General features: G+C 40.2%; 1 protein-coding gene across 1 annotated transcript in view; it reads right to left on the minus strand.

The window, feature by feature from the left end:
* Positions 1-16,946, minus strand: part of GRPR (gastrin releasing peptide receptor) — a 285,213-nt gene that overhangs the window by 55,003 nt on the left and 213,264 nt on the right. Inside the window, exon 5 of the mRNA XM_070044682.1 lies at positions 6,832-7,021. Coding sequence (XP_069900783.1) covers positions 6,832-6,866 — 35 coding nt within the window. The 5' untranslated portion in view covers positions 6,867-7,021. The remainder of the gene's footprint in view (positions 1-6,831; positions 7,022-16,946) is intronic.

Genomic DNA, 16,946 nt, shown 5'->3' on the forward strand with positions numbered 1-16,946 from the left:
TGAAAGGTCTGCAATAATGGTCTGGGAAATTTGGTGTTTTCTTTGGTAGGCATGCAAAGACACTGAGATTTTTAAGTAGTAGGCTGATACAAAGTTCTATGTGCCAAATATTTTTAATCAATTTCAATTTTCAATTAGCTATTTAATAGACAAAATATAATAAACCCAAGGTTCCAAAACTTTCTCAGTTTACAACACTCTGTGTCTCTGTAATTTTTTCATGGGACCCCTGGGCCAAAAGGAACACCTAACAACTCCATTTATTAAGTAGTTAAGTCCAAATGACTTATTGAATATTTGTATCCTAACAACTAAGTAGCTATCTGAAAAAAAAATAATGCATGGAAATAAAAAACATATATTATAGAATTTCATTCTTGAATGACCACAATTACTTCCCAATGGGATGGGTGTACCTGTTGGACACTGTACAGTTTCTCAAACCTTGCAGTAAGATTGGCCACCACCACCCTCATTTTCTGTTCTACACTGATTTTCACTTGGTATTTTCTTTTTACCACAGCAACTGCTGAACTCCCACTTTCACAAAGACATCATGCTATCAAAAGTAATGTCACCAGATCTAAAGTTGACACTGTGAACTACATCAAGCAATTAGCTTGCATAGCCCCGGGTTTCTCTCAAAAATTTAAAACATCCTGCTGACCCCACTCCTGGGTATATCCAAAGGAAAGGAAATCAGTATCTCGAAGAGACAGCTGCGCTCCCATGTTCATTGCAGCATTATTCACAAGAGTCAAGCCATGGAAACAATATTAATGTCCTTTGATGGATGAATAGATGAAGAAAATGTTTTACACACACACACACACACACACACACACAAACACACACACACACATATATATATAATGAAATATTATTCAGCCATAAAACAGAAGGGAACACAACGTCACTTGGGCAACTCAAGGGTTCCCAGTTCTGGGGCACCTGGGACATCAGCGCTCTCCCAGAGGGGCTGGTGTAGCAGTGAACAGCACCAGTAGCAGATATTCTTGAGGTGTTCAAGGGGAAGAAGATGAGAAGGTCTCTCATGAGCCGCCAGAAAGGGATTTTGCAAAGCCAGTGAAATCTGGACTTTTCTTTTTAATATGAGCAGTTTAGTACCCATGGGCTGGAGAAACTTGGGTTGACACTGAATGAAAACAGTACCACGTTTAACATGCATCAATGTGTCATATGCCTCTGTGGATAATAATTATAGAAATCTATGAGTGGCTTTTAATTATGTGGATGGAAAAGAGAAAAATCTAGATCAAATAAATGTAACCACTTGTGCAGTGTAGTAGAATTCTAGTCTCCTAATTGAGGCATTATGTAGCTTTTTGACCTTAGGCAAATTTTGTATGGATGATTAAATGACTGGCCCTAATTCTTCATCCCATCCTAAATCCATACCCTTGGCAGGGCCTCATTGTGGGCAGAGAGTATTTCCCTGCCCTTTAACTTTGAGCTTGGCCATGTAACTTACTTTGGCCAATGACATTTGGGTAGAAATAACAGTGTTTCAGTTCCAAATCTAGACCTTAAAATGCCTTGTGCACATCCACTTGCTCTCTTGTGCCTTCACCATTACCAGGAGAAAAACCTACGCCAGTTAGCCCACTGGTACAAGGAAGGTGAGAGTCACCTGGAGCAAACCCAAGGACCTAAAATGTGAAACAAAACTACCCTAGGCACAAAAATCTAGATCAGCCAAACTCCAAATCAGCAAATGCCCAGAGATGCATGCTAAATATATGCTTGTTCTAAGCTTCTAAGAGTCTGCAGTTGTTTGTTATGCAGCAATAGCTGACTGACACATCTTGTTATCTTTCTGGGCCTCAGTTCAGTTTCCTCATCAGTAAATGGAGTAAGTTTACTAAATAACTTCAGATCTCTTCTAGCTTTAACATTTTTATTTCTAAAATGAACTCCTCTTCATTTCTATGTAGCTGAATATTTTTCTTTATCATTTCTTGTACTTCTAAAGCACACTGATTTCAGAAGTGCTGCTCCTGTGGCTAGATATGTCAGTTCTATATTTAATAACACTCACTGAACAACAGAAAGTCTTTCAACCATAGCTAAAGAGCGACATGAAAAGTGCAGAATTGATCCTCAGATAAATAGTATACATTTAATTTCTGACTTTCAAAGTAAAAGTTTCAGAAAGAACTCCTTGTTTCTTTACTGACTAAAAATAAGTATGTCTCCTGGACAGACAGATGTGAGGGGAAGAAGGGTCAGCATCTTCTAGACTCCTGCGAAGCATTTATATTTTGGCTTATGGAATTCTAGCCAAAAGGGTTGAATCAAGGCTTACCTTTGGGGACCAAAGATCATTAGCCTCTTCCCTGGTAAGATATCTCTGTACTCGTTTTTTTATAACAACTTCTCGACTATACCATGTAATTTCTTCACATAGCAAAATAACACTATTTAACTTTTTTTCAGTATGGAAAGTTAATTTTCTCCTTTGTTTTTCTTCCTTTTCTTTGCTGCATTAGAAGAATATACAAAAACCTACTCCACTACCAGCACTGCCACTACAGCTGGAGTGCATACACAGAGCTGAGCCCGCCAGGCTAATGAAGGCTAACGATTTGGTTCATTCAGCTCTATCAAGAAAGAAAAGGAGAAGAGATGGAGAGAGAAAGAGGTAGGGGTATGTGTGTGTGTGTGTGTGTGTGTGTGTGTGTGTGTGTGTGTGTGTGTGTGTGTATAAATAGGGTGTAGGGCTGAACCTTGGAAGGAATAGGGGTGGAACAAGATACTGGGTATGGTAGGCTGAAAAATACCACCTCCCCAAATATATCAGGTCCTAATCTCTGGAACCTTGTAAATATTACCTTATATGGAAACAAGATCTTTGCAGATGTGATTAAAATAAGGATCTTGAGATGAAGAGATTATCCAGGATTGTCAGGGTGGACACTAAATGCAATCATATGCACAGGGAGGTAGAGGGAGATTTGACAGATGAAAGAAGAGAAGGTAATGTGACCACAGAAGCCTAGATAGCAGTGATACAGCCACAAACCAGGGAAGCCAGCAGCCACCAGAAGCTGTAAGAGACGAGGAATGGACCATCCCTAGAGTCTCACCCTGCTGACACCTTGATTTCAGCCCAGTGATACTGTCAAGATCCTTAGCTCAATCACATCTTCAATGATCCTGTTTCCTTATAAGGTAACACCTCTCTCTCCCCCTCCACCTCTTTCTCTCTCCCTCTCCACCCCCATCCCCACCCCTGCTGATGCCAAACTGGGGAATGAGATAATAATTTCTTCTCATTGTACATTCCCCAATCTCTAAGAATTACTTTATTCCTCCCCTCCCAATGCTTCACATGGCTTCCCATGTGGAAAAGAAAAAAATCATTATATATATATATATATATATATATATATATACACATACATACATATATATATATAGAGAGAGAGAGAGGGAATATATGTATTGTATATATTATAGTTATTTATGAAATCATATAAGTTTAAGAATATAGGCATATATATTCATCAAGTAGTAGAACTTACAATGCAAAGATACATGAACGTTTTTCCTTTTTTAAAGAACCATTACCCATGTGCTAGCTTAGAGACACTTAGGGGATCTGGTGTAATGTGACTTTTTCCCATTGTCCCAGTGGCTCTGAACATTGCCCAGAAGCCAGTTCAGTTCTTCATGGTTTGTTCAAGGAAGATTAGAGCTCAGGCTGATCTTCTTTATCTCCCTAATTGTTGCAAACAGTCCTGAGGCTGTCCCAAATCTAGCAGTCTGCTTAATAATCACTCCTCCCCAGCTTCTAAGGAAGGAGGAGATCAGTCTCTGACAGAAATAGCTACTGTGTTGTGAATGTATTATCTTAGCTCCTTTTAAGCACTCAAACAAACCTTGGATGCAAAGAAGACTTGTCAAGAGTTATAGAAAAAGCTCTATAAGCTCTAAGTTGTCAATAAAACTACTGAATTCACTTTCTTATTCTTCTTCTGCTTGTCTTTAAAATCCCCAGTTGACTATCTCAGGATTCACAGTGTCACCCAGCTAGGGCTGTTTCTAGTTGTTGGCAGGGAGTTCTCAAGTGAAATAGCAATTATTTGGTGTTGTTTTGTGCAAATTCAGCAAGTATATCACACAATAGGGAAAGCTCTCCCTCGACTCCAGCTCTTCTGGGGAGGGGTGTGTGTGTGTGTGTTTCTTGGCCAAATTCATTTCTCCTGCTCACTCCCTTTTGGTTGTGCACCTATAATAACTCAATTTTGCTTAATCTGATTATACCTGACTGAAAACGAAAAGCAGTGTTTATATGATACATTGAAGGATTTGTAAGGGGAAAGTGTTTAAAATTTTAACAGACTGTAATAGTTTAAATAGTTTAAATGCCGCGTTTCTTTGCCTTACCACCATTGACATTTTGTGCTGAATAATTGTTGGGGGGAGAATGTCCTTTGCATTCATAGGATGTTTAGCAGCACCCCTGGCTTCTACTCACTAGATGCCAGGAGACCAAAAATGTCTCCGGACATTGCTGAATGTCCCCAGGAAGGGGGGTTGAGAACCACGAGTTTAAACTGTAAATCCATTTTGAGAAGATGCCTGGAAGAGTCTGAGAGAGACTGCATTGAAAATGTATACTAGAGGGCTTCCCTGGTGGCGCAGTGGTTAAGAATCCGCCTGCCAATGCAGGGGACACGGGTTTGAGCCATGGTCCGGGAAGATCCCATATGCCGCGGAGCAACTAAGCCTGTGCGCCACAACTACTGAGGCTGCGTGCCTACAGCCCGTACTCCACAACAAGAGAAGCCGCTGCAATGAGAAGCCCGTGCACCGCAACAAAGAGTAGCCCCCGCTCACCGTGACTTGAGAAAGCCCACACATAGCGACAAAGACCCAACGCAGCCAAAAATAAACAAATAAAATAAATAAATTTTTTTTTAAAAAAGAAAATGGGGCTTCCCTGGTGGCACAGTGGTTGAGAGTCTGCCTGCCGATGCAGGGGACACCGGTTCGTGCCCCGGTCTGGGAAGATCCCACGTGCCACGGAGCGGCTGGGCCCGTGAGCCATGGCCGCTGAGCCTGCGCATCCGGAGCCTGTGCTCCGCAACAGGAGAGGCCACAACAGTGAGAGGCCCGCGTACCGCAAAAAAAAAAAAAAAAAAAGTATATTAGAAATTGTGGTAGCCAGCCTGTAAGAGGGCTCCCCACGATCCTGCTTCCTGGTATTCACACCCTTGTGTAGTCCTCTCCCACACTTAACAGATCTGACTTGTGTAACCAATAGGATATTGTGGAACTGAGAGAGTGTGATTTTTCAAATTAGGTCATAAGAGACATTGCTTTTCGAGATTTCTTGCTCTGGGAAAACTAGTTGCCGTGTCATGAGAACACTCAGCAACCCAATGGGCAAGGTGCACATGGAAAGAGCCTTGAGTAAGCCAGCTTGGAAGTGGATCCTCCAGCCCCTGTGAAGCCATTCCTGGAAGTACATTCCTGGATGACATCTTGACTGCAACCACATGAGAGACCCTGAGCCAGAATCACCCAGCAAACCACTCCTGAATCCCTAATGCATTGAGATTGCTTACTGTTTACTGTTGTTTTAAGCCTCTAAGTTTTAGGGTAATTTGTTACACAGTAATAGATAACTAATAGAATTTAGAACAAATATTACTTTCAAGCAAAGAAAACATTTCTCTGTTCAATAGTTTGTTTCCGTTTGTTTTATAAGAGAGGTTTTCTTTGATCTAGTTAAACAAAAATTTAAAGAGTAGGTATTATTGATCACAGCATAACTAACAGAAGAAGGACAGAAGCAGACCGAAAGAATAAAGCTAAAGTTTTGGTGAGGAAAAAACAGAACGCCTACTTTAACTGGCTAAATTTAGGGAGATGCCTAATTCCTGAAGTAATGGGATTAAGCAAATAAATACTTAATTTATTGCATAAAAATATGTCTTTGTAAATGTTGGCTTTTTATTTGTTAATAAATTGGGTTCCACTTAGAATGTTATTATAGGTCATTAAAACACTAATATTTGTTTCAAAAATTAAAATAACTATAGTTTATTTTGTGAGATTATGCTATCTGGGTTGTGTATTAGTTAGCTATTGTCACACTAACACTGCATAACAACGCCCCTCAAAAACCCAGTGATGTACAGTAACAAATATTTACTTCTTACTCATGCATCCTGGGGTCAGTTAGATTTTGGCTGGGCTTGGCTCTAGGCTATGGGTTCAGTTCATCTCTGCTCCATACATCTCTCATCCTCGTTAGACCAGCAGCTTACTCGAGGTATGCTCTTCTCATGGTGATGACAGAAAGGTAAGAGTGTAGAGCAGAAACACCTGATATCTCTTTAAGGCCTAGACTATGGCGGTCACTTCTGCCCACAACCCATTGACCATAGCAAGTCACATGGCCAAGTCTAACATCAATGTGGAAGGGAAATACACTTCTCCCATGGAGTTTTGGGGAAGTAAGGTGGGAAGGAATGAATATATCATGAACAAGTCTAATCTACAGGTTGATTTCTTCTTTTTGTCTGTTTCTATACAGTTATCATTCTTATACTGCCGTAGACAAATAGAAACTTATGTTTCACAATTTGCAACGTGACTTACGCTTCACAATTTACAAAGCTGATTACATGTATTACAAGGCTTCACTTTCTATCATTTTTTTGACAGGTACAATACTTTTTTCCTTTGGTTAGTCAGGCTGTTATATTAAAACATTATGGGGGAAGGTGAGGCTTATCCCATGGAGGGGATGTCAGTTGGGAATGCATTCAACAATAAATAACGTGAAACTCAACTTACGGTTGCTGAAACAAATAGGAGTCCATTTTTCTCATGTGACGAGCAGTTCAAAGGCAGGCAATCTGAGACAGATGATATCACCAAAGACCCAGCTCTTTATCTCTTTCTGCTCCATGATTGTTAGTGCACAGGCTTTTGTCTTTGTGGTTGTAAGATGGCTGGTGTAGCTTCATATGTCGAGTCTATATTCCTGGCAGGGAGAAAGGAGAGAGGACCATGGTAGCTGACAGTCTCTTCTTATGTTCAGAAAGCAAAACTTTCCCAGAGCCACCCTAAGTAGATATCCACTTATATCTCATTAGAAAATAAGGTTTCAAGCTCTATATCCTTTATAACAAAAGAAGGCAAGGGTGAAAGCTATTGGAAAGGGTTGTCGAGACAATCGACGATATCTACCACATAAGGGACATGTGATCCCTGTACTCAACCACCCCTACCTCTAAGCAATCTTTACCTTCAGGTACCCACTTGTAATAATTACACAATACACATCCCATGGATACCCCTAACTAAACAATAACCTTGTCCCTGGGCCTCTGTTCCACTTAGGAACTTGCCCATCTGAGCGTTTCATCAGGTGACATAGAAATTAATCCTGAGTTTTCTGTATTGATTTAGAAGTTTTGATATTCTCAAGCAATGTTATAACTTTTACTGATTTGAAAAATACCAGGCAAAACTATTATTTTAAGATTGGTCCTTGGGAAAGTTAGTTAACTGCTCTGTGCTTACTTAAGGAAAAAAAAACCTATCTTGCAGGGTTGCTATAAAGATAAAAACCATATTTGAAAAGGGTTTCACACTTTGCCTGGTATTTAGAAGGTGAATTTTGTTACGTGCAGCCAAATGCATTCCTAATTGGCGTACTCACTATGCTTTCAGCCTCTCCATGTATCACAATGTTTCAGTGTAATACTCTGAGGAACCAAAGGGGTAAAAGGTACTTATCAGAAAAGGAATACACAGTGAAGTCTTATAATCTGCAGCTGATATTATTATCATTATTGTTCTAGGATACGTCAACTCATTCTGATTGGACAGTTCATCCTCCCTTAAATATCTGGTAGCTTTGCAAACAGTTTCAGAGCATGATAAGGCTACCAATAATATGTCCAGAACCTGTACCTAGTATTGCTTTAGCAGGCTTCTAAGTCCGCATCATCATTATGTATCTGGCTTCTAGAATGGTCACATGGTAAGAGGATGGGTGGGTAGGACTTTTTAAAATATGAAGGGGAAATGCAGGGTAATACACAAATATCTTTCCTGAAACATAATCTCTAGGCCAGGTAGAAACTGTCTTCCTCCTTCCCTTCCTGTCCCCTCATCACCAAAGCTCCTCTCTGCTTCTCCTTAGAGTGGAGGTGGAGCAATGGGAGAGAGTAAGACAACTTCTGCCTGTGCCACACTTTTCTAGAGATAAAAGCATTTGCTTTTTTTCTTTCTTTCTTATTCTTCAAATTCACTGGTCACAACACTTACACATATGTTATTTTCTACTCACTGCTCTAATTGGGATTCAGATCCAACCATTAAGCTAAAAGTTAACTAGATCAAGAAACAATTAGACTAGTCAGTCATTAACTGCACATGACATTAACCCAGAGGAACAGACACATGACCTGTTACAAACTCATTGGTAGGTTGAGTGTTCATGTTGAATTTCCCTCAACTTCACACACTAGAAGTAATCGTAGGTTCTTTCCCTTTCTTATCAAAGGTTAACCCCAGTAATTTGGGGGTGAAGAGAAAACAACCATCAAAATTTTAAAAAGGAAGTATTTCTTCCTATTGTTAATACCTAGTGATTACTTTGAATGTGAGAGGCCTTAACTTTAATAATAGTCCTTAAGTCAAGATGTCATTTAAAATTTTTCATTCTGCACATACTTCCATATTTAGATTAATTTTCACAATCCCAGTAAGTAGGAGGGTGGATACATGTTTTGCTCTCTTGCCAACTGATAGGTATGAATAAAGTGGTGATGGTGCTGGTGGTGGGGTCTTCTAAGTGTTATTAGCATCTAAACAAGAGAGAGGACAATCCTGACACTTCAGCAAGGTTTACCCAGACCCTGGATTTGCTTAAATCATCATAAGAGATCAGGACTTGAAGGTGCCTTAACAATCACACCCTCACTACACAGGTGGCTGTTTGTTTGGTGCTTGTGTGTATGTGTATCATAGAGCAGAGACCCCTTGATGTGTGTGTAACAACTACACCAACAGGTCCAGTGCAGTAAGGATTCCTATATAGAGGAGATTTGCCTAAATCAGTCCTAAAAAGTCGACATACACACTGTGTCCCATTTCCTAAGCAGGGATATGTCCCAATGCCAATTACCCTAGAAAAGGTAAGACATTGCCTTAATGCCACGCTAATGTTTGATATAAAATTCTTCCTTAAGAGCAATGTTTGGTAGAGGAGGGTCAAGGGAGCATGACAATGCTGGGTGCATGAAGTGAAATGGGAAATGAAAAGAGGAAGGAAAGGGGCAAAGACAGGGAGGGGAGACTTGAGGAAGATGAAGCCAAAGAAGCCAGGTTACCACCCTGCCTGGGTGCTCCTGAATGCTAATGAAGCCTAAATATCCTTGAGATAAAACCAATGGTTCTCAAAGTGTGGTCTCCAGACCAGCAATATCAGCATCACTGAAGAACTTGTCTGGGCCCCACTCCAGACCTAGTGAATCAGAAACAACCCCTTCAGGTGATACTGATGTACACTCAAGTCTGAGAACCACCATGCACTAAATGTTATCATTGAAGTCCACCTGGGCATGAATGAGTTCCCATTAGACATTGAGCATCTCAAGGGCAGTGACTAGGGATCACCAATGCATCTCCAGCACTGGAGCAGGCTGGCATGGAGCCACTTAGTATATATTGCTTGAATCAATAAACTATTCTTGAGAACAGGTTAAGTCTTTTTCATTACGGTAAAATTTAGTATAATAATTCCAAGTTGGAGAGAATACAGGAGAAGGAGTGAAAGTGGGGTGTATGAGAAGAATACCAATTTCACAGTTTGGGGCAGCATTGTCTCTTCCTGTTTATTAAAAAAATACTCAGAAATATCACTTTAAAAGTAGGTTCCAAGTACTATAGAAATAATTTTACTATCCTCTCTCCTTTCTGTTTTCCACTTGGGCAACAGGTTAAAATAGCAATCCATATGATTTTTAACCTGTTGCACAGTTGTGCACCAACATTTCAGATTCTATACCCTTTGCGTAGGAGGATATTCTGTTCACAGAAAATATTAATTTACCTGGAAAACAATAATTCTGCTTGAGGGCTTTTTGAAATAAATATCTTCCCATTAAAGCATTTGCTTTAAATAGTTTCCTTGAGGTTGTCATATGAACAGTTCAAAAAAAAAAAAAAGAAGCAAATAAAAGTATCCTTGGTAGGTTATATTTTAGAGTTTTGTGACAACCTGGTAAAGTCTGCCTGACCACTGTCGAGGTCACTGTCTAGGGCAGATGTTCTCAACCAGGGTGATTATGCCTCCCAGGGGACATTTGGCAATGTCTGGAGGCAGTTTTAATGTCACAGCTGGGAGGGAAGCTGCTACTGGCCTTGAGTGGGATGCTGCTAAGCATCCTTCAATGAGCAGGACACAGTCCAGCGAACAATGAAGAGTTATCCAGTGCCAAAGGTCAATAGTGCCACAGTGGAGAAATACTGGTCAGAGTCAAGAAACCCTGCTCCCTACAGTAGAGGAACCATATCATTTATCATACTAACCAGGACACTCTTGAGATCAAAAGGGGATGCTATTAGTAGCTATTCCAGGACAATAGGCATAAACAAGGACAGTCCCAGGCAAAGCCCGCGTTTCCACACCTAAAGGCTATGTGAACCCAGGCGAACAGCATCCTCATCTGTAAAGTGAGGTGGTAAGATTATCCCCAGGTCCCTTCCTGGTCCAGCGTTTTAGTTCTAGGGATGTAAACCTTTAGTGTCTCAAGCACACATTATTCTTTCTGTGTCACCTCTGTCAGTCCATGAACTCTTCCAGAGTAGGCCTCTATCCTATCCATTTTTCTGTCTCCTTTACTCTCTTAACACAAGCCCTGCAGAAACAATGTTTGCTGGACCTTATTATTTCCAGCAGATTTACAACTTCCCACACCAGTAAAATGTTAACATGAAAGATTTTAATAACAAACATATTTTGGTCATACTTCTCCATGAGGAATGCAGATGGGGCTTGACTTTAGCTTCTTGAGTTACTACCATGGCCACATAATTTGCCTTCTAACTTAGGACATTTTGAAAGCAAAAGGGTGTGCTCTTAATAACTACACAGGATAATAGGCATGAACTGGGGGGCAGGATTGCCCGAGCCAGGTTAAACGCCATTAGGATTCAAATTGCCACTAAACAGATGTGTGAGGCTGGCAGACATATCATGCCCACCCCTTATAACTGCTGACCCCAATTACATGGCCTCTTTGAAGATAAAACACAGTTAGTTCCTTTCATCCACCTTGGACAGTATTTGAATCTTTCCTTCATTCTTGCCCAAAGCTCATCTTTCCCCACACGTATTCCACATTAAACTTGCTGACCTTTTAAAGCAAATGGAAAAAGTCCAGGAACCCAGCTCACATTAATTCCACTGAGTTTTACCCCATTCCTCGGCTTATACGTTTGGACAGCACATCATTTAGAGAATGCTGAGACCCTTCTCGATTCACTTGAGTGGGTGAGGAAACGGAAGGCTCTGAGCTTGTGTTCTCCCTCCTTCTGATGAAAATGGCAAAAGCATTTAACTCAGGGCTGGGAGGTTGTAAGGTGAAAACAGGCTCTCTCCATTTATATGCATTTACTTACTGATCTGCTTCCCTCTTCCAAAGTGTCACTGTGGGTATGATTTACCTCTCTATTCCAAGATCTTGCACAAAGTGAGCGTTTAATATATGTTTATTAAATGAATGGACAGATGGATGAACCACAAAGAAATTCCACTTGTCCCCAGTATGGATAGAAATCGATGACCCTATGCTGCACTCATAACAGTCTTATGAGTAAAGAATACTTTAGCTGGAAAGTCCTTTTCTCTCCTTCCTGCCCCAGTCCTTACCTCCTTCACCAAATTGTTGACCCTTGCACAAGCCATGTAGCATTGTTTGAGGCAGAGAAATCAACTTGATGAAAGCCCATAGCCAATGGGAACCAAAATATATAAAGGAAATGTAAATAGAACTATCACACGATCCAGTAGTTCCACTTCTGGGTTATTTATCTGAAGAAAACCAAAACACTAACTCAAAAAGATATCTGCACCTCTGTGTTCATTGCAGCATTATTTACAATAACCAAGATGTGGAAGCAATCTAAGTGTCCATTGATGGATGAATGGATAAAGCTGTGGTATATAAACACAACGGAAAATTATTCAGCCATATAAAAGGGAAACCTTGCCGTTTTCCACCACAGATGGGCCTTGAGGGCATTATGCTAAGTGAAATAGGTCAGACAGAGAAGGACAAATAACGGTATGATCTCACTTAAAAGTAGAATCTAAAAAAACCAAACCCATAGATACAGAGAACAGATTGGTGGTTGCCAAAGGTGGAGGTGGGCAAAATAGGTGAAGGGGGTCAATACGTATGTACAAACTTCCAGTTATAATATAAATAAGCCCTGGGGATGTAATGTACAGCACAGTGACTATAGTTAATAATACTGTATTGTATATTTGAAAGTTGCTAAAAGAATATATCTTAAAAATTCTCACCACAGCGCTTCCCTGGTGGCGCAGTGGTTGGGAGTCCGCCTGCCGATGCAGGGGACGCGGGTTCGTGCCCCGGTCCGGGAAGAACCCACATGCCGCGGAGCAGCTGGGCCCGTGAGCCATGGCCGCTGAGCCTGCGCGTCCGGAGGCTGTGCTCCGTAACGGGAGAGGCCACAACAGTGAGAGGCCCGCGTACCGCAAAAAAAAAAAAAAAAAAAATTCTCACCACAAGAAAAAAATTCTGTCAACTATGGATGGTGATGGATGTTAACTAGACTTATTGTGGTGATCATTTCAAATATATACAAGTATCAAATCATTATATTGTACACCTGAAACTAATATAATGTTCTATGTCAATTAAATCTCAAAATTAAAAAAAAAAAGAAAGGAGAGGCCATACTCCCCCATCCAGGATAATAATGAACTGATCTCTATAGAGGGTTTCTCAGCTGTAAACTACCATGATCACAACAATTATCATCATTAAAATTATTTCAGTCGGGCTTCCCTGGTGGCACAGTGGTTGAGAGTCCGCCTGCCAATGCAGGGGACGCGGGTTCGTGCCCCAGTCCGGGAAGATCCCACATGCCGCGGAGCGGCTGGGCCCGTGAGCCATGGCCGCTAAGCCTGCGCGTCCGGAGCCTGTGCTCTGCAACCGGAGAGGCCACAACAGTGAGAGGCCCGCGTACCGCAAAAAAAAAAAAAAAAAAAAAAAAAATTATTTCAGTCTACTGGCATCAGGTAACCCTTTTAGAACGCTATTTTCTGAGCAGAGGAAATGAAGCTGGAAGGCTGGATAGTTCTGTGCACTGGTCCTGATGAAGTCTTCTCTGCAGCCCTGCGCCTTTTGTGCACAGCCTCTCACAATGCATCACTGTCCTTGCATCTTCATTCCCCAGATGGAGATTGAGAATTTTGTATATTCTGGGTACTGTATTAAGTGCAAGGATTAAAAAGTGACTAAGTAGTCAGGACCCCTACCTTTCACAAGTCATGATGTTCAAAATTTAACTACCATGTCGCTTAAAAGAAGTTTGAAAACCATGTAACTTCCTCACCCATTTTTAAGTTGACATCTCACATTTTTCATCATAAATTTAAATATTTATAAAGGTTAGAATTACCAAAGCATTCTAAATATGGACATTTTAAATTAAAGCAGATATGTCATTTATTTAAATATATCCAACATCCATCAACAGATGAATGGATAAAGAAGATGTGGCACATATATACAATGGAATATTACTCAGCCATAAAAAGGAATGAAACTGAGTTATTTGTAGTGAGGTGGATGGACCTAGAGACTGTCATACAGAGTGAAGTAAGTCAGAAAGAGAAAAATAAATACCATATGCTAACACATATATATACATATATGGAATCTAAAAAAAAAAATGGTCATGAAGAACCTAGGGGCAAGACGGGAATAAACATGCACACCTACTAGAGAATGGACTTGAGGATAAGGGGAGGGGGAAGGGTAAGCTGGGACAAAGTGAGAGAGTGGCATGGACATATATACACTATCAAACGTAAGGTAGATAGCTAGTGGGAAGCAGCCATATAGCACGGGGAGATCAGCTCGGTGCTCTGTGACCACCTAGAGGGGTGCGATAGGGAGGGTGGGAGGGAGGGAGATGCAAGAGGGAAGAGATATGGGGATATATGTATATGTATAGCTGATTCACTTTGTTATAAAGCAGAAACTAACACACCATTGTAAAGCCATTATACTCCAATAAAGATGTTAAAAAATATATATATGTATCCAACAGAATCTAAATACCATGTGATACCTATCATCATTCTTTTTTTAATATACAAAGAAATTTTACAGTATTTCTTTTCCTCCTTAATCTCATATTTCCATTCCATGTCTCCCATGGAATTTTATCCTAGTGATATTTATTTTTATGTTGGAAAGACTCTGGTCATCCTATAACACACTAACACACACACACACACACGTACTTTTTTCCATGTGACCATCCAGTTCAACTTTCTTACCAAAGTATAGCTCAGCCATGGCACTGTTAGGTTCAAATAGTAGAGCCATTACACAGCTCTACTATGTAATAGTTGTGTCTTTGGGTAAGTTATTTAACCTCTATGAACTTCACTTTTCTCTTCCATAATACTGGGAAATTAATGTCTATTTTGTAAGGTTGTTGCAAAAATTAAAAGGATATATGAAAATACTTAGTCCAGTGCCCGGCGTACAGTGACCATTTAGTAAATGATAGCACATTATTAATCTACCACGCAAAATACTTCTTTACTCACAAGAGAGCTGCCCTACAACAAAAGCAAAAATAAACAAATAGGACCTAGTCAAACTAAAAAACTTTGGCACAGTAAAAAAAAAAAGGAAACCATCAACAAAATAGAAAGGCAACCTACTGAATGGGAGAAGATATTTGCAAATAATATGTCAGATAAGGGGTTAATATCCAAAATATATAGAGAACTCATAGAACTCAATATCAAGAAACCAAACAACCAGATTAAAAACTGGGCAGAGGGGGGACTTCCCTGGTGGTGCAGTGGTTAAGAATCCGCCTGCCAATGCAGGGGACATGGGTTCGAGCCCTGGTCTGGGAAGATCCCACATGCCTCGGAGCAACTAAGCCCTTGAGCCACGACTACTGAGCCTGCGCTCTAGAGCCTGTGAGCTACAACTACTAAGCCCATGTGCCACAACTACTGAAGCCCACAAGCCTAAAGCCCATGCCCCACAACAAGAGAAGCCACCGCAATGAGACGCCTGCACACCACACGAAGAGTAGCCCCCGCTCACTGCAACTAGAGAGAGCCCGCACTCAGCAACGAAGACTCAACACAGCCAAAAATAAATAAATTTATTAAAAAACAAAACAAAACAAAAAACTGGGCAGAGGACCTGAAGAGGCATTTTTCCAAAGAAAACATACAGAAGGCCAGCACAAGAAAAAACGTTCAATAACAACATCCCTAATAATCAAAAAAATGCAAATCAAAATCACAATGAGATCTTACCTAAAACCTGTCAGAATGGCTATCGTGAAAGATACAAGAAATAACAAGTGTTGGCGAGGATGTGGATAAAAGGGAACCCTTGTGTGCTATGTGTTTTCACTAATATGTGGAATCTAAAAAACAAAACAAACAGACAAATATAACAAAACAGAAACAGGCTCACAGACACAGAAAAGAAACTAGTGATTACCACAGGGAAGATGGGTGGGAGAGGGGCAAAAAGGTGAAGGGGATTAAGAGGTACCAACTGCCACCCTATAAAATAAATAAATCATAGGGATGTAATGTACAGCACAGGGAATAGAGTCAATATTTTAAAGCAACTTTGCATGGTTTGTAATCTATAAAAATACTGAATCACTATGATCACTATGTTGTACACCTGAAACTAATGTTGTAAGTCAACAATACTTCAATAAATTAAGAAAAAAAGAAAAAAGAGAGCCACCTTACCCAACATTTTCTTCCATATATACTAGATCCATGATATTTTGTCCAACCCTGCTTTTTCATTCCTAGAGCCCCTAACACCAACCACCATTTTTCCAGGGATTCCTTTTCCAAAAGTACCTCAAAATTTGATGGATGAGCAAATTACTACTTTCCTCCTGATAAGAGGACAAACTGTCCTGTCCTGACAGGACAACTGTCAAAGTTCTTAATATAAAAACACCAGAAAGGAGAGCTTTCTGGCCATATAAGGAGCTATGAGGAAATGACAAACTAACAAGCATGTTTCCCCCAGCCATGATTATTTGTAAATCACATGATTTATTCTAATCCTTAATCAAAAGTCAAGTCCAATGTGATCAATGCATGCTGTTTTCTGGTTTTTCCTATTAGCTTAGGCTAACTTTCAAGTGAACCTTTGCTAGTAACAGTGATCATCTCTATGGTTTCCTTAGGAACACACCCAAGGGAAATGAACGCCTATGATGAAAAGAAAAACAGAGTGGCCAGATTGTGGTGCACTTGGAACTCTCAATACATGGCTGCTGGCAGCGTTAAATGGTACAATTACTTTGGAAAACTTTTTGGCAGCTCCTTATTAAGTGAAAATCCAACTATCCTATGATCGAGCAGTTCCATTCCTAGGTATTTACTCTAAAGGAACAAAACCATATGTCCACTGAAAGATCTGTACAAGAATATTTATTCTGCTTTATTCGAAGTAGCCAACAACTCAAACGTCCATCAACAGGAGACTGAATAAACAAATTGTGGTATATGCACATGATGGAATACAACTCAGCAATAAAACAGGATGAACTACTGATACACACAACATGGATGAATCTCAAAAACATTATGTTATGTGAAACAAGCCAGATATAAATGAGTGCATACT

This window comes from Globicephala melas, chromosome X, assembly GCF_963455315.2.
Source record: "Globicephala melas chromosome X, mGloMel1.2, whole genome shotgun sequence".
NCBI classification, from domain to species: domain Eukaryota; kingdom Metazoa; phylum Chordata; class Mammalia; order Artiodactyla; family Delphinidae; genus Globicephala; species Globicephala melas.